The sequence below is a fragment of the Hemitrygon akajei genome, chromosome 15 (assembly GCF_048418815.1).
Source record: "Hemitrygon akajei chromosome 15, sHemAka1.3, whole genome shotgun sequence".
Classification (NCBI taxonomy): Eukaryota; Metazoa; Chordata; class Chondrichthyes; order Myliobatiformes; family Dasyatidae; genus Hemitrygon; species Hemitrygon akajei.
Genome location: NC_133138.1, coordinates 11,976,183 through 11,994,820, shown reverse-complemented (window position 1 = coordinate 11,994,820; position 18,638 = coordinate 11,976,183). Strand labels below are relative to the sequence as shown.

Here is an 18,638-nt window from a genome sequence, read left to right as displayed (position 1 = left end):
CTATATGATTGTGTGGCTCAGTTTAGCTCCAAAACTATTTAAGTTTGCTGAACCACAGTGAAGGAGGTAGGTACAAAAGGGTCTTTTAAGAAATTCTCGGATAGATACATGGAGCATAGAAAAATGCAGGGCTATGTAGTAGGGTAATTCTAGGCATTTTTCAGAGTAGGTTACCTGGTCGGCACAACATTGTAGGTGAAAGGGCCTGTAATGTGCCTTAGATTTCTATGTTCTATTGATGTTCTATGATCACATCACTGTCAATGTTTCAGAGTGACATTCAATCAAAGTAAGCTCACGGTACCCTGAACCTGGTTGTATACTTCTTGCAGGATCTGAACTTCTTACGGATTCCATGCGGATTACCTACTCTACATTTGGAGTTGGTGTCTTTTTTGCCTTGGGCTATATGTTCCTGCCCTTTGTTGCATATTTCATAAGAGAATGGCGGACTCTAACAGTGACCCTGACTCTCTGCTGTTTGTTCTACATTCCTTTGTGGTGGTATGTAAACATTTCAATTTTAAACACATTTAATCAACAGGATATGACTGTATATTGCTGGATGTCTCTAACCAATGAGGCTGGGTCTGAAAGTAACTTCAGCTGTGCAATACCATCACCTTGATTATGCCAAGTGCCCACAATATTGAATCAATCTTTGCATCTGGGTTAGTTGGATTCCTCCCAAATACAAATTTCTTTACAGATCCTTACAACTTTATCACATTTATAAGATGTGCTATTTGACACTTACCCTAAATTGAGATGTTGTGACTTCACCTTTCCCAGTGTCAAAGCTATTCTGGCTTCTACATCCAGTAGCAATTATGTCATCATTATTAGCAAATAAGATTGATGGAAAAGCAAAAAAGAAAACCTACTGATTCTGAATTTTTAATTCATATATTTGTTTATCCATTTGTGGATTGCATCCTCAATGTGAATATAGAGAATGGATTGCTGCTGTTGACAGAATAGCTCTTCACTGCAATATCATTGTCAAAGTAACCTCACTTTGAACATTGTGTATGACTTCAGCACAGCATTAGAATGGTGTACTAAACTCATACCTATTATCCGCCTTACTGCTTGTGTGGAGCCTGTTTTTTTTCTTCTTCTGCATAGATAAATTGGCCACTGTAAATTGCTCCTAATATATCAGTAAATGATAGAATCATGGTGGAGTTGATGGGAAGATGGCAAGGATAGGATATAGGATAATTAGTAGGGAATGGGCGGCTTTGTGGATCAGCATGGACTTGAGGGGCCAAATGGCTTCTGACCATGTTGCAAGAAAATATGGGACAAAATTCCTTCTTTTATTGAGGAAGCTTCACCACATACAATAGGTATTTGCTTAGTGAAAGGGGAAAGTGGCTACCTTTACTTAGACCTGAAGTATTGGCTGCCTACCAACTAGCACTTTTTTGGAATATGGGAGGAAACCGGAGCACCCGGAGGAAATCCATGCAGTCGGGGAGAACGTACAAGCTCCTTACAGACAGTGGCGGGATATTTATTATTAAGGAGTATATTAATAGTAAATTCTCAAGTCCTTTTGGCCTTCAATAGTCATGTTATAAAATAACTCATTTAATTCTAGGTTTATTCCAGAATCTCCACGCTGGCTACTGTCTAAAGGAAAAGTAGAGGAGGCTGAATCAGTAATTCGACACATAGCAAAGAAAAATGGTGTCACTCCACCACCGAAGATTTTCAGTGAACTTGAGGTATTGCGACAATAGTATATTTTTGTTTCTCTGTGGTTCTTCAGTCCTTTAATATAGAGCAACATGCTTCTCTCAGTTATTTAAATTTCTATTCCATTCAAAATGTGTTTACTCCTTGATCTGGTTTGATTCTACAGATACCACTCCCTTAGCATTTTTCTCACACATGCTCAGATAATGAGTGTTCACCTGACTATTTGACCATTAATAATTTCACAGGCAAGTCTAAATTGACTTTGCCCATAAGCAAATCAATATACATTTGCAGCTGGGGCTTCAATGCATAAAATAAAACATAAATATTCTGACAAACATGAAGCTGAACATATTAACTGCACAAATCAAATGATCAATATGAATTGTATGTTATGACACTCTTTGGATAAAATTATTTCTGGATCATTTTTATAATTAATGGGAATTTAGGGATGTCCTTTAGCTTGTACCATCACTTGGTAAGAAGTATACTGTATTACAATAACTCTCTGATCTTTGGCTAGGTCAATTCTCCATTCCCTCTCCAAATCATGCAGCCTTCTCCTCGGCCTTAGCTTATGAACCACTATTTTAGTGGAAATGAACTCCATGGTTTGTAATAGCAAGGGAATGAAAACGATCAGCTTTTGCGTTGCTATTTCAATGTCGCTATTTCAAAATAGTGGAACTACTATGAAATCTTCAAAAAAGACAACCAATGGTAACAAGTGGAGTCTCCTGCTGAAACAGTCATTTTATTAAAAAAATGTCCTGTTCTACAAAACCTTTAACTAAGTTTAAAAGCACCATTTGCACAGTTCATACAATTAAACATTTAGATTTTGTATTTGTCTAGAACCTTATTGAAACTTAAATCAGGAGAATTTTCAGCTCATTTTACAAAGCCAGAGGAATCATTGTGTTCAAATTCATTTTCCACTAGGCAGGAATTACTGGTGATTTGAGAATAGGAATGATTCTTACTTCTGGAAAGTGGTGAAAAATGCTTGCAATGTTTCTGGAAATCCACATAAAAAGTCACAAGGCAAATTGTGAATAATCAGTCTTCTGGATCATTCACATGAACCAAGAGATGTAGAAAATAATAGACATTTTTTAGCTAAGATAATGCAATTTTGATTCTCTGCTTTTCTTCCAGCTTGAATGCATAAAGAATAATGAAGTAAAATCTGTTCCATTTACTCAGTTGTTAAAAACCTGTAATATCCGAGCCATCACAATCATTAACGTTCTGGTCTGGTAAGTACTCAAATCAAGAAATCTACAGAGATATACACATTGAGAGCCATTGAGAAACTGCAGATGCAGGTTTTTCATGCAGTTACTGGCCTTGATGGGAAGTGTTGTCAAAGTGGCCAACCTGATTAAAGGTTGTGTATTGTGTGACTAGTGCATACTAAAGCCTCTGCTGGAGGCAAGGAATGTTCAATGTGGTGACTGGTGTGCCAGACATGTCAGCTACTTGGTTCTAGTTGGTGTTAAATTGTGAGAATGTGCTGGAGTTGCACTGGTCTGCGCAAATGGAGAGAATTCTGCCACACTTCTCATGTGCGCCATGTAGATATTGGAAAGCCATTGAGATTTTGGGAAATGAATCGCTCACCACAGAACATCATGAATCTGACCTGCTGTTTGACAGCAACATTTGTATAGGTGGTGCAGATGAGTTTATGGCTTCTAATGACCTCCATGATGTTCAGTAGTAACGGTATTGAATGTCAATGATAGGTAATTAAGCACAATCTTGTTGAAGGCAGTCTCCAAGTCGGCACTTTGGAGGTAGAAAGTACGTATCGGACCATATCTGAATGTTGTCTGGCTCTTGCTACCTGCTGGCCTAAGTTGTTTCATTTGCTGAGGAATTGAAAGTGAAACTGAACATTGAGCAATCATAAGTAGACATTCACATTTCTGATTTTTACAATGAAGATGGTTAGCCAATGACACTCCCTTGAGGAAATTATACCACATTATCCTGGGACTGGAATGATTGACCACCAGCAGACACAGCAAAATTCCCTTGAGCCAGGTAAATTTTCAGTCAGGAGATTAATTCTGTAAATTTTGGTTTCGCCAGTGGCTAATGATATAACAGTTTCATCCTGGCTTGTAAATTTAAACCTCAACTCTAGAATTTGTCTCTGATCTGTGGCATTCATTACCAAGGCTTTGAGGTCTGTATTTGAATGGTTCAAATGAAGATCAACCTGATCAGCAGTGAGCAGGTTATTGACAAATAGGTGACACTTGATAGGTGCTTATATCTCAGTGACCATGTTTCTCAAGGATTTCATCTCTTTTAACATGTATTCACAATAGTTAATGCTTGTCTCTGGTAAATGCACGATTTCAAGCTGCCATGGATGTATTTGACAGAGTTCTCACTGAAGGGTCCACAAGGCCTGCAACAAATTCATGATGGATTCCATCTAGCTCTGCTTTTCTCACTTTTAAGTCTATGTGTTTATTATCCCCTTGCCAAGCTAATTAATCTTGTAGGAAGCCAAAGACGGGTCTAAAGTTGGAGATTGAATAAAAGTGACAGGTAACTGGAATTTCAGGCTCTCTTTGTGGACTGAATGGAGGTATTCTGTAAAGTGATCACTAGATCTGTGTTTGGCTTCACCAATGTGCAGAAAATAAGATTGTTAGCAACAAATGCTGTAAAGTAACTTGGATGAAATGCAAGTTAACTACCTCAATGAAAGACTGTTTAGGCTACTGGATGTTGGAAAGAGGTAATTGCATTACCTGTGACTACATGGGAAGCTTCTTCAAGGGTTGTGGACGTTGGCTGAGATGGAAGATTGAATCAGGAAATCACAGAGAAATGCTGAAAGGGAAAGAGAACTTGTGTCTGGTGCTGCTATCATATTAATAGCAGTGGAATTTCTAGAAGGGGAACTATTGGATATGGAGGCAGTCAGGAGGACAAGTGAAAAACCTCTTCTAGTTATGGGTGTGAAGAGAGGAGACGAGCAGAAATACAGAAATAGGAAATGGCTGAGGGCTTTCACAACATGAGATAGAAGTAGGACAGACTGGCGGTATTGGTAGTATGACAAATGCATCTCACAATTCCATGATTATTTTTCTTTCCCCTCAGTTTTGATTCACCTCCTTTTACTTGTATCATCTCTAGATTAACCATTAGTTTCATTGGTCATATGTACATCTAAACCTTCAGTGAAATGGGTCACTTGTATCAAATCAAATCAGCAGGGATCTCTAGACAGATCAGGTGACATTAAGAAGCCTTCATCACCTTCTCTCAGTTAACAGCACCACTATTCTCTTTGTTCCCCCACAACAACTTTCTCTATAACTTACAAATGGTTGATTTCAACATTTTAATCCTTCTGATGAAAGTTCAACATAAAGCATTATCCCTGATTTTCCTTAACATTACTTGTCTGACCTGCTGACTACAGCAGTTTTTTATTTCTGAATTCCAGTATTTGCAGTTGTATTTCCTCCCCAGAATTTGATATAATTAGAAGCAAAATGGAAACAGAGGAGGAAGAGAAAAAAAGTTCTGGAAGTGTAAGATATGAAATTCTGTAGATTTTAGAAATCTGGAGATAAAGCAGAACGCTGCAAACATCTGAAGTTCTCCTGCACTATAAACAGTGGAGATTGCTGTCTTTGAACTTATTCTTTTTAATGTCCTCTTGACTATTCGAGACATTTTCCCTGCTTCCTCACATACCATCAGTACCATTATAGCCAGAGCCCCTGGCTGTTTATCCTCCACCATATCAATGCTCCCAGTGGTTTTGTCATTACTCTGTGAATTCTTTGATGCTCGTTACGCGTTGTCCCAGAATTACACCATTAATAATTCTGTGTTCCCAGCTCAAATTCATTTCACTATAATTGTCATGTACTTTCACATTCTTTCCCATATAGCTAAGACATGCGTGATATTTTGATCTTAGTTCTGATTGTAATCTACACATGCCACAATTCAGTGGGTCTGAAGTGCCTGCTGTACCTCTAATTGCAATAAAGTGTTTCAAAAGAAATATACAAAACATTAGAAATGTGCTTAATTGATTCAGTTTTATTCAGAATTTTTCCTTCTCCACTGATATTCCAACCGATCTTTATGTTTAAAGAAAACACTTTAGATTTTGGAGAGAATAGTCCTGCAGAATCTATCACTTAGCTGCTTTACTACTGCTCTTTTATGTCCTTCCTTCCTCTCTCCTTGCACCTTGAAGAAAGTCTGGAAACCAATTTTGTACTGTAGTCCTCAAATTCCCCCTTTCACAGCACTTTGAGCTCCACAACAGTTTTGTGAAACTGCAGGCTCAGCTTTATCCTTTTCCACTTTTGCAACTACATTTTGTAAGAGAAGTAATACTTTAACCCGGACCACCACTAAGTTGGGTCTTCATACTCATTTTAATGTCTGGTAAATTTATCCATTTTAACAGCTAGATTTAAAATGCCTCACATTAGATAAAAATTGATTTGCATCTAGTAACATTTTGCAAAAGTAGGGCAAGAATTTATGACATCAATTTGACTAACATATACTGTACTTACTGTTGGCAGTGATTTTGATGATGTATACAAGTTATTGCTGAAAGTTGTAACAAGTACGCAAAGAGTGTAGGTTGGGGGAGCTGGAGTGTGATGTTATAGACATAAATGCTTTTAGTAGTAGGATTAACCTAATAGATACCAGATTTTATTTGACTTCAGTTCTCCAGTTTTATTTCATTTGGTCTTGCTGTTAAATTTAATAATTTCTTTTTTTCAGCCTGCCTAAATTTATGAGTATCCCCTATTCAGAGTATTTTTTGTGGGGTAGATCATAGCTGGTAATTCTGCCAGGATAACAGAGGAGTTTACAACATGATAACTTCCAGTATCATGTTATTATTTTACTGCCAAGTTAAGAAACTTCTATTGATGTTAGTGAATGACACTAAAATAATTCTGCAAAAGCCACGGATCAACAACTTCTCTGAACAACTTGAAATGTAGTTAAAGATATTCTAAAAAATATAAAAGAAATTACATAAGAATGTTTTACAAGAAGTATTTGAATTTGTTTTTGCAGGATGATTATATCAATGGGATACTTTGCCCTGACATTGAACATACCGAATCTCCATGGTGATGACTATCTCAATTGTTTCCTCTTTGCTGCCTCAGAGATTCCAGCCAACGTAGCAACATGGCTTCTCCTCAGGAAATATTCACGCAAGTTCAGCCTTTCGGGTGCTCTCTTTCTTGGCGGAAGTGTCCTGCTCTTCATTCAACTCATCCCATCACGTAAATTTTACACTGTTTCTATATTGATCCTATTGTGATATTTGTTAACAGGCATGATAAAGTAGTATCCCATGGTCAGTTGAAATATACAGGAGCTGTATTTCTGAGAGGTTTTAGCATACTGGTACAATATGCCAACTCTGAAAGTCTTCACATTCTTTCCACCAAATAACTTCACTGATTTTACTGGTGATATGACATCGAGATGCTGGACCAAATTTTGACATCTGCAGATGTGCGTGAGAATCCAAATGAAGCCTACTGCCTTGCCTACATTTCTATGAACATCATGGTGACCAATTGAAATCCAGCTAAAATATATCTGGATAGATCAGTTTTCACTCAATTTTTTTAAGAGTATGTACGTTCTCCCTAGGACTGTGTGGGTTTCCTCCAGGTTTACAGTTTGCTCCTAAATTCCAAAGATGTATGATTAGGGTTAGTGAGTTATCGGCATGCTAGGTTGCCATTGAATATTTGGCTGAGTGACATCATAATAAGAACCTCTTGTTCAATATCAGCAAGACCAAGGAACTGCTTATAGGCTTCAGGAGAGGAAAACCAGAGGTCCATGAGCCAGTCCTCAACAGACGATCAGAGGTGGAGAGGGTTAGCAACTTTAAATTTGTGGGTGTTACTACTTCAGAGAATCTGGCCTGCACCCAACACCTAAGTTCATTGTGAAGAAAGTACAGAGGCACCTATATTTCCTTTGAGTCTGTGGAGCTTCGGCATGACATCTAAAATTTTGACAAACTTCTATAGTTGTTTAGTGGAGAGTATATTTACTGGCTGCGTCATGACCTGGTATGCGAACACCAATGCCTTTGAATGGAAAATCCTACAGAAGGTAGTGGATTTGCCTCAGTGCATCATGGTAGAACCTCCCAACCACTGAGCACATCTACATGAAATGCTGTCGTAGGAAAGTAGCATCTATCATCGGAGATCCCCATCACCCAGGCCATGCTCTTTTCTCACTGCTGCCATCAGATAGAAGGTACAAGAGCCTCAGGACTCACACCACAAGGTTCATGAACAGTTACTACCCCACAACTATTAGGCTCTTGAACAAAAGGGCATAACTACACTCACTTGCCCATCCATTGAGATGTTCCCACAACCAATGATCTCACTTTAAGACTCTTTATTTTGTTACCTCATCTTCTCATTATTTATTGCTACTTATTTTTATTTCCATTTGCATAGTTTGTTGTCTTCTGAACTCTAGTTGATCTTTCAATGATCCTGTTATAGTGACTTTTCTATAGATCTGCTGAGTATGCCTGGCGGAAAATGAATCTCAGAGATGTATATGGTGACATATATGTACTTTGATAATAAAAAATTATTTCACTTTACTTTCTTTATTTATGACCTTCTATAAACTATCTCGTTTGACATTTGGTTTTCCTAATACTATAGAATCATACATCACAGAAACCAGTTTTTGGACCCATCATGTCCATGCTGACAATCTATTTATACCAACATTATTTACCAGCATTTGCTCCATATCCACTTGCTTATAAGCAGTGACAATTCAAGAGTTCTTCTGGAGAATTCTTGGATGTTATTGAATTAAGAGTATCAGAGTATCTCCATAAAGGCATTGCATTCTCAATTCCAAATTCTGATCTCCCTAATATACGCAAAATGCTTGTCAAACAGTAATATTCACTTCCCTCTCTTTATTCTCCTAATTTCTCTTTTAAATTCTCCCCACCCCAGCATTTGCTATATTCCTAAAGAGGTTATCTCATTTTAATTTCTCAGTATTTTTTATCTTTGGTAACACCCACAATATCCCTTGACATCCAGGGTTCCATGTCCATATTTTCACCTTTTTGAGAACATGATCCAATCAATCCTCATTAATTCACTTTTGAATGACACAAACTTGCCGATGAAAACCTACCTGTAAACAACTGATGCAAATTTACCTTTGCCAGATTTTGCCTTACAATATTATAATCGCTGTGCTCCAATTTTGACTTTAACTTCCAGACCATACATATCCCTTTTGACAACTGCTTCAACCCTATAAAAGACTAATTACTATCTCCAAAATGCTCAATATCTCTCTCAAAGGCTGTGTCTGTTTTTTCCATCTGCTTTTGTCAACTTAAAGCTGCTTTGTCTCTTGTAAATGTGCTATAGAATTTGTATTTGTAATTATTATTGTTGTGGAAATGAGATGCTTTTGTTTACTGCACCTCACTTACGTTAAGCCAAAATGTTTAACAGTAATATACGGTAGTATGTTTTGTGTATCTTCAAAACAGGATCTCAGTCACCAGAAACCTGCACTTTGAGAGCTATTTCCCATGAATTTTAATGTCAGGGGAAAGACATCAGAGCTTGATTGTTAGCATTGGAACTACCACGTACTGGGGAAAATTAAGCCATGTGTTAAATATGGGGACAGATGTATACAGTCCATACTTGCAAATTAGAGCATCTTCCATCCAGTCTACAGCTATTTCTGTTTCTTCTAGATCTCTTAATAGTTGCTACAGTGCTGGTGTTAATTGGAAGATTTGGAACTTCATGTGCCTTTTTCATGGTTTATATCTACACTGCTGAACTGTATCCGACCCCACTGAGAAACACAGGTGTCGGAGTGAGTTCAATGGCATCCAGGATCGGCAGCATCTTTTCACCTTACATTCTTTTGCTTGGTAAGGCAACAATTAATCACCATTATACTGATAAACCGTATGGACATTTGACGCTTTCTAAATAATTTCTTAATGGAGTTATCAGTCTTTTCTTTGCAGTGAGGTCTTTAAGCAGAAAGAAAGGCTTCCTTGTATTTAAAATTCTGTAGACTACATGAGTCTAACAATGAATTTCAGAGCAACAGTGAGAGGAGTCTGGATGTGGGTGCGTTACTGGTGTTCTCCCCACAGACCCTGAGTACCTGATGTTACACTCCCACTTACAGTACACTTTCAGGTTTGGAGGAGAGAATAGGCCATTCTGGGGGAAAAGTTGCCTGTTGGCTTGACCAACATGGTCATTTATAGGTCTAGGCAGATTGCACTCAGGGGAGTTTTGTACCTTTCTGTTTGTCCTTCTGCTTCAAAGTAGGCTGGGAACGTTCAAACCCCCTTGGTAACCCTGAGCTCTTCCATGATCTGTAAGCATCAATGAAGTGAGGACAGCGCCGGGAAGAGTACTGATCTGATCTGCTTTCACTGTTCAAAAAGCATTGCTTATTTGTGACAAACATGAGAAAATTTGCAGATCCTAGAAATCCAAAAGCAACACACACAAAATACTGAGGAACTCGGCCTGGTCTGCTGAGTTCCTCCAGCATTTCATTTGTTACATGTACTGCTTTGTTTCTTTGTGAGTTGCTTGGTTCAACTCTATTAAAGTTCCTGAATAAAAACTGAAGATTTCCATTAGTTTTCATTCCAAGTTCCTGTGTGTCCATTGTGTAATGCACACAGGACCTAGGCACATAGAGATGCAATTTTCATTCTAATTTTGCTTAAATGTGGGTAGCCTTTGCCATTCATGCATAAGAAAGCAGGCTTTTGGTGTACCTGAGGGGACTGAGGCTAGTGCAAATATACAAGTCAGTCCCTTCTACTTAATTACCTCCTCTCCCATAGCCCTCCTACCCACTTAATTCAAACTTCTTATCTCCAGAACTGATCATCTTCACCCATCCTGAACCACATGCCAATTACTTTATTGGAACCCATAACCGCTAATCATAAACATCCCAACCGTCAACCCCCTTTGATCACTGACAGGTGACTGCTTCCAAATTCCAAAGTATGATCCTGTTCCCATATCTCTATCCCATATTCCCTTGAGGATCGATCTTAGATCTATCTAATTTCCATCATTTAGTTTATACCCGTCAAGCTGTGTGACAGGTTGTTCTTGTGTTTCGGCCTCAGGTGCTACTGAATTTACAAGCAATTGACCACAATCAAAAGTGTTATTGCCTGAATATGCTCATTGCCATAACACTGCCATTTAGGTGCTAAGGTGCAGTGAAATTTCAGGCCTTTTGGTTTATGTAGAGTTGATTGGAACTGTTAACTTTAAATGTAATTTCTTTTATTAATTTGAGATTGACTGATGACAATGTCATCCTAATTGGTAGCTTAAAATGTAAACAAACCTTTAGCATCTGTTGTTGAATCTGATATAAAAAATACCTACCGGTAGTTTGTTTCAATGTCGCATGTTGTTGCAAATTGGTTCTCCAATTGGTTCATAGCTGTCAGGTCCCATGTGACGGGTACTTACGCTTTTCTCATAGCAAATGGTGCACTAATATACTTACCAAATCCCAGTTTCCTAATTCATGGATTGAAACAGGTAGTTTTCTAATCCAAAATGTGATTTTCAAAATGGAGGTTCAGAATTGAAGTTCAGAGATTTCTTTATGACTATTTATCTGTAAAATTTGCTGTTCTTTCATAGAAAAAGTCAATGTGGAGATATCAACTACTGAGACCATTTGAAAGGGTGAAAAATGCAAAATAAGTTTTTGTTTACTTGAGTAAGTGCTTATAAAAAGGAGTGGTAGACTCTATGTACGTGTTCTCATTTATTTCAAATGAAAAACATAGCAATGATCACATTTGCTCAGGATGCAAAGCACTCTGCAATAAAAATGTCAAATAAGTATGTCAATGTCCTAATAGAACAGAAAAATAAAACAAGAAAGGTTTTGTCTTTATGCTCCTGTAATATTTTTCTAAATGTCCACTAACATGTGGGTGGAGAGTCTTGTATTCGTGGAAATTACGACAAAATAGCAAACTAATTCTAGTTCCATTCCCAAGCAAATGATTTAAAAAGTTTCCCATCTCATCTCCTCATTGACAAGAGATAACAGAGCAGCCAAATCAGGGACATTGTGGAAATAAACCAAATTGGAAATCACTTGGATATACATGCAGTGGAAATAGCTTTGAGTGCATTTGGGCCTCAGTTACATGAAGCTCCCATGCTTGTTATATGCATCTTTTGAGGTTCATTTTGAAGTAAATGTGCACTTTATTTTGACAGATGTTTATCAGGAAAATGTGTCACTGAATTTGATAGCGGCTTTGACAATTTTCGCAGCAATTGCGGTTTTGTTTCTGCCAGAAACATGTAATACCCCTCTTCCAGATACCATTAACCAAATGCAAAAAGTTAAGTGGTAAGTATATGTAGTCCTAATGATTCAGTCATTTAATTTTTTAAAAAAAAGTTCTGCCCTAAGTAACTGCAGCTTTGGTGTAGAAAGTGCCTCAGATTTGTTTATAGTGAAGACAAAAAGGTGGAAGTCATTTTTAGCAGTCATGGAAAACCTGGGGCGTGCATTGACTATAAAATACAGCATATTGCTTCCAGCATTTTCTGTTTCCCATCCTAAGCATCTGTTGAGTTCAGGGGTGCTGCACCAGCACGGTAAATAGAACTGCTTTCCTGCTCTAATGATCTGGATTTGATCACTATCTTTCACTCTGTCTATGTGATGTTTGCACATTCTCCCAGTGGCCTCATTGGTTTCCTCCCAGAACCCAAATAGGCAGGCTGGTACGTTCATTGGCCACTATAGATTGTCCCTCATACGAGGGTTCTGTTCTTTTCGGACAAGGTAAAATGTTTCCTCAAAACTGTTGAATAAGGATGTCCAGGATATCCAGATATGATATCAAAGTAACAGACGTTATGGGCAGCACAGTAGTGTAGTGGTTAGCACAGCGCTTTACAGTTCCAGCAACCTGCTGTCATTCTTCGCCACTGTATGTAAGGAGTTTGTACCTTCTCCCTGTGACAGCATGGGTTTCCTCCAGATGCTTTGGTTTCCTCTCATGGTCCAAAGATGTACTGGTTGGTAGGTTAATTGGTCATTATAAATTGTCCTGTAATTAGGTTAGGAATAGATCAGGAGTCACTGGGCCTATTCCAGGCTGTATCTCCATACACTTAAAAAAAAGTAGATTTTCACGTGAGAATTGTTTGACTTGAACAGGAAACTGTAGGTCATGGAATTAGCTTAAAACAGTTGTCTTTGTCAATCTTAGTGGTCACAGAGTTGACACAGCAGCCTGAGAAAAGAGGAATGCAGGTATTGTTCTCTACAGCCACGGTGTGATGATGGAGGTGATGAATGAATGGAGCAGTAGATAGGGTGCTGATCATAGAACATAGAATAGTACAGCACATTACAGGCCCTTTGGCCCACAATGTTGTGCTGACCCTCAAACCCTGTCTCCCATATAACCCCCCACCTTAAATTCCTCCATATACCTGTCTAGTAGTCTCTTAAATTTCACTAGTGTATCTGCCTCCACAACTGACTCAGGCAGTGCATTCCACACACCAACCACTCTCTGAGTGAAAAACCTTCCTCTAATATCCCCCTTGAACTTCCTTCCCCTTACCTTAAAGCCATGTCCTCTTGTACTGAGCAGTGGTGCCCTGGGGAAGAGGCGCTGGCTGTCCACTCTGTCTATTCCTCTTAATATCTTGTACAACTCTATCATGTCTCCTCTCATCCTCCTTCTCTCCAAAGAGTAAAGCCCTAGCTCCCTTAATCTCTGATCATAATCCAAACCCTCTAAACCAGGCAGCTTCCTGGTAAATCTCCTCTGTACCTTTTCCAATGCTTCCACATCCTTCCTATAGTGAGGCGACCTGAACTGGACACAGTACTCCAAGTGTGGCCTAACTAGAGTTTTATAGAGCTGCATCATTACATCGCATCTCTTAAACTCTATCCCTTGACTTATGAAAGCTAACACCCCATAAGCTTTCTTAACTACCCTATCTACCTGTGAGGCAACTTTCAGGGATCTGTGGACATTTACCCCCAGATCCCTCTGCTCCTCCACACTACCAAGTATCCTGCCATTTACTTTGTACTCTGCCTTGGAGTTTGTCCTTCCAAAGTGTACCACCTCACATTTCTCCATTTTGAACTCCATCTGCCACTTCTCAGCCCACTTCTCATCCTATCAATGTCTCTCTGCAATCTTCGACAATCCTCTACCCTATCTACAACACCACCAACCTTTGTGTCGTCTGCAAACTTGCCAACCCACCCTTCTACCCCCACATCCAGGTCGTTAATAAAAATCACAAAAAGTAGAGGTCCCAGAACAGATCCTTGTGGGACACCACTAGTCACAACCTTCCAATCTGAATGTACTCCCTCCACCATGACCCTCTGCCTTCTGCAGGCAAGCCAATTCTGAATCCACCTGGCCAAACTTCCCTGGATCCCATGCCTTCTGACTTTCTGAATAAGCCTACCGTGTGGCTCACATCCACTGCACTACCCTCATCTATATGCCTGGCCACCTCCTCAAAGAACTCTATCAGGCTTGTTAGGCACGATCTGTCCTTCCCAAAGCCATGCTGACTGTCCCTGATCAGACCATGATTCTCTAAATGCCCATAGATCCTATCTCTAAGAATCTTTTCCAACAGCTTTCCCACCACAGACATAAGGCTCACTGGTCTGTAATTACCTGGACTATCCCTACTAACTTTTGTGAACAAGGGGACAACATTCGCCTCCCTCCAATCCTCCGGTACCATTCCCGTGGACAACAAGGACATAAAGATCCTAGCTAGAGGTTCAGCAATCTCTTCCCTTGCCATATCATGCAGGCCAGCTATTCCTTGAAATGCCTTGAGCATCTTAAATGTCGGAGAAGTTGCAAACATCTGGCCAAGCATGGAATATCGAGTAATATTTCTGATGCAGATGATAAAAAGGCTTACTGATTAGAAAATGGTCATTTGCTACCTGGTGCCAAGCTTCAAATCTCCTTTAGCCATAGTATGTATGAAAATGTTGAGGGAATTTCAGAAGTGCCAGTGAATGACTAGAATAGGTGCTTTTTTGCCCAAAACTAAATGTTGGCTTGTCCTTGCGATAGCAGGTAAATGCTGTTTTATTTGTTAAGATGTTGTAACCTGTGCAATCATTAGTAAATACCCTGAGTTCCAGCCCAGTGTTCATCGGTCATTCATGAAACAGTTGAAGATCATGGACAATAGGATACTGCCTTGGGGTACTTCGGTAGTGATTTGAATTATTATATTTATTGATTTCATAAGGTGGGAGCCAAACTGTGATGGTCAGTTAAGACAAATAGCAATATGCAGCTGCAAGTAATATGTTAAAAGAAAATTATGTGAAAAAGAGGCTACTGTGAAGGTTTGGATTCATTTTAGATTATGGTGTTACGTTTGAAGCAGATGGATAAATGGGGTCAGAACCAGTACATTAAATCAATCAAGAAAATGATGATTAAGAAATAAATAAAGGAGAGTTTGAAATATCTAAAGACTATTTTGCTAAAACAAAACATTTGTAATAAATACAAGGCAATTAGTAAACTGATGTTCCAAGACTGAGACAACAAGCCAGAAAGATATCTGTAAAAGAAGAAACAGAGCTAATATTAAAACATAAAGTGTGTTACTGAAATGACAACAGCCATAAATACCTTTTCAGATCAGATAAGGGCATATCAAAGTATTGAATCGGAGAGAGAAAGAGAGCCAGTAAGAGTGGTGGAGCTTTCTAAAGTACTGAGTTTGCAAAGCTACAGGAAAGAAATTGTATTAGTAAATCTAGCATGAACTCATTTGGTGGAATGACTTTTTATTATTCTTTAATTCTACTTGGTTAAAGAAAAAGAAGATAGTGAAAATATGAATGTCACATAATTGAAAGGTGTCAGTCAAATTAAGCTTCCTGGGCATTTGTTTACATCAGGTTTTAATGTTAGAAATGCACAATACAGAAAATGGTGCCAGGTTGTCTCATTCTTTACTTGCTTAAAAGTTTTCCTCCTCGTTTGACCATAATCCTCACAAGAAATGTATGGGAACGTTGTTTCAACTTTGCATATAGGTAACCCACATGGAAGTATGTGTTGTATAATGTTGCATTGTTGAATTTGCACTCCCATGCTGATAGTGGCTGGCACTCAAACTAATTGAGTTAAAACCAAATTTATTTGAAATAATTGACTATATCTGGCCAGTAAGACCCAGGGAAAGATTAAGTTCAAATCCATTTTTATCACATTTTAAAATTCAAATACAGGTTCAAAGGCAAAGGACGTACTGGCTCTAATTTGAGCAAAAATGAAAGAATGGGAAAAAATACAGTGGTCCTTCATGAGGAAGCGTTTTGACACACCTGACTACTGATCTTAAGCAGCAAACAACTGAGGATTTCATCATAAATTGCATCATGGTCTGATGGATCCTTCTGCATAACGTAGAGTGAAAATGAGAGAAGTGGGACTCCACTCTCAAATGCTCAGATAATCTATGAAATAGCATTTGATTATTCTTACTAAGTTTTAATGAAATATATTTTCTGGACTTTTTTTTCTCCGGACATTGTCAAGAATTTTTTTTATATATGTTTAGCTTCTTAGGATCAAATTACTTTTGGATATTTTCCTCTTGATAGAACAATTTATTAAAAGCAATGAAACAAACCACATCATCTACTGAGTACAGTGGTTTCCTTCGGGTAATGTTATCTGCTATCGACTCTTCCTTCTGCAACATTCCTCCAACTTGCTTCCAAACTTCTGCTTTAATGTTTAATACAGATAATTATATTAGAAACCTTCTTTTATTTATTCACTTCCAAGTTTTGGATGTTGTTGGCAATGCCGGTATTTGTTGTATATCCTTCAAGGCTCCTAAATTGAGGAGGCAGATAAATGTCACCAGAATGATGTGCTTGAAACCATTTAAAAGTATACAAACAATAGTAGATTTCTTTCCACGGAGGATATAAAATACACCCTATCCTCGTTATATGTGTGGGATACGTTCCTCGCAGTCGATGCATAATGTGAATAATTCTTTAAATAGAGAAAATAGGGCTGCATTCCAGAGGGCTTCCTGAATGTTTTATCTGTAATTTATTCACATTTTCATACCAATATGACACAAAAACAGTACCACAAGGCAACATTCATATCATATTTCATCAATTTAAGTTAATATTCAATGTAATAAATCATAGAAAGTTAACATTCTAGGGTTTACAGTACTCACCAACAGTGGCAGGTTTGTTTGCTCCAGGAGATGAGTGGTTGTTGTTGTGTCGGGCAGCTTTACGTGGATAAGCTGGATGGTTGTGGTCGTCAGGATCATATCAAGCACAGCAAGGGGTGATGGCAAGGAACGACTGAAATGCTGACTCAGTTCTAAACTTGGGTCCGTCGCCATTTGTGCCAAGTGTTCCGACTTCCACCATTCCCTCACCGTTAGCAAACTCCTGGGATTTTCAAATCAAGGATCCAGTCGCAAAGGGAACTGTGGTCAACCATACAGTAGGTGTCTTTACTGATCAGATGCTCCAGACATGAGTGTAGGACCAGGGAGATGGTAATTGCTGTAGACCTTCTCTTAGCAGTAGATACAATGCATTTGATCAAGATTCTCTGGGAGGCTGGAGTTAATCTGTGCTATGACCAGCTTCTCAAAGCACTTAATAGCTGATAGTCATCATTATCCATAAGACCATAAGATATAGGAGCAGAATTGGGCCACTTGCCCATCAAGTCTGCTCCACCATTTCATTAGAGCCAATCCAATTTTCCTTTCAACCCCAATCTCCTGCCTTCTCCCCATATCCCTTCATGCCTTAAGCAATCAAGAATTTGTCTACCTCTGCCTTAAAGACGTGGGCTCCTCAGCTGCCTGTGGCAAAGAATTCCACATCCACCATTCTCTGGCTAAAGAAATTCCTCCTCATCTCATAGAAACATGGAAAACCTACAGCACAATACAGGCCCTTTGGCCCACAAAGTTGTGCTGAACATGTCCCTAACTTAGAAATTACTAGGCTTACCCATAGCCCTCTATTTTTCTAAGTTCCATGTACCTATCCAAAAGTCTCTTAAAAGACCCTATCGTATCCGTTTCCACCACCATGGACAGTAGCCCATTCCATGCACTCACCACTCTCTGCGTAAAAAAACTTTCTCCTGACATCTCCTCTGTACCTACTCCCAAGTACATTAAACCTGTGTCCTCTTGTGGCAACCATTTCAGCCCTGGAAAAAAGGCTCTGACTATCCACACAATCAATGCATCTCATCATCTTATACACCTCTATCAGGTCACCTCTCATCCTTCATCACTCCAAGGAGAAAAGGCAAAGTTCACTCAACCTATTCTCCTAAGGCATGCTCCCCAATCCAAGCAACATCCTTGTAAATCTCCTCTGCACCCTTTCTATAGTTTCCACATCATTCCTGTAGTGAGGTGACCAGAACTGAGCATAATACTCCAAATGGGGTCTGACCAGGGTCCTATACAGCTGCAACATTACCTCTCAGCTCCTAAATTCAATTCCACGATTTATGAAGGCCAATACACCTTCTTAGCCACGGAGTCAACCTATACAACTGCTTTGAGCATCCTATGAACTTGGACCCCAAGATCCCTCTGATCCTCCACACTGCCAAGAATCTTACCATTAATACTATATTCTGCCATCATATTTGACCTACCAAACTGAACCACTTCACACTTATCTGGGTTGAACTTCATCTGCCACTTCTCAGCCCAGTATTGCATCCTATCAACATCCTGCTTTAACCTCCGACA

The 18,638-nt window shown here is 38.9% G+C and overlaps 1 protein-coding gene across 2 annotated transcripts in view; it reads left to right on the top strand.

Moving 5' to 3' along the window:
- Positions 1-16,515, top strand: part of LOC140739166 (organic cation/carnitine transporter 2-like) — a 35,248-nt gene extending 18,733 nt beyond the window's left edge. The window contains exons 4-10 of one of the 2 annotated variants that reach the window (XM_073067195.1): positions 333-504; positions 1,607-1,733; positions 2,869-2,969; positions 6,802-7,016; positions 9,515-9,697; positions 12,057-12,192; positions 16,105-16,515. In XM_073067195.1, the coding sequence (XP_072923296.1) occupies positions 333-504; positions 1,607-1,733; positions 2,869-2,969; positions 6,802-7,016; positions 9,515-9,697; positions 12,057-12,192; positions 16,105-16,195 (1,025 nt within the window). In that variant the 3' untranslated portion in view covers positions 16,196-16,515. Of the gene's footprint in view, positions 1-332; positions 505-1,606; positions 1,734-2,868; positions 2,970-6,801; positions 7,017-9,514; positions 9,698-11,463; positions 11,695-12,056; positions 12,193-16,104 lie in introns of those variants that run through there. The other variant, XM_073067196.1, reaches the window with a different exon arrangement.
- The last annotated feature ends 2,123 nt before the right edge of the window (positions 16,516-18,638 follow it).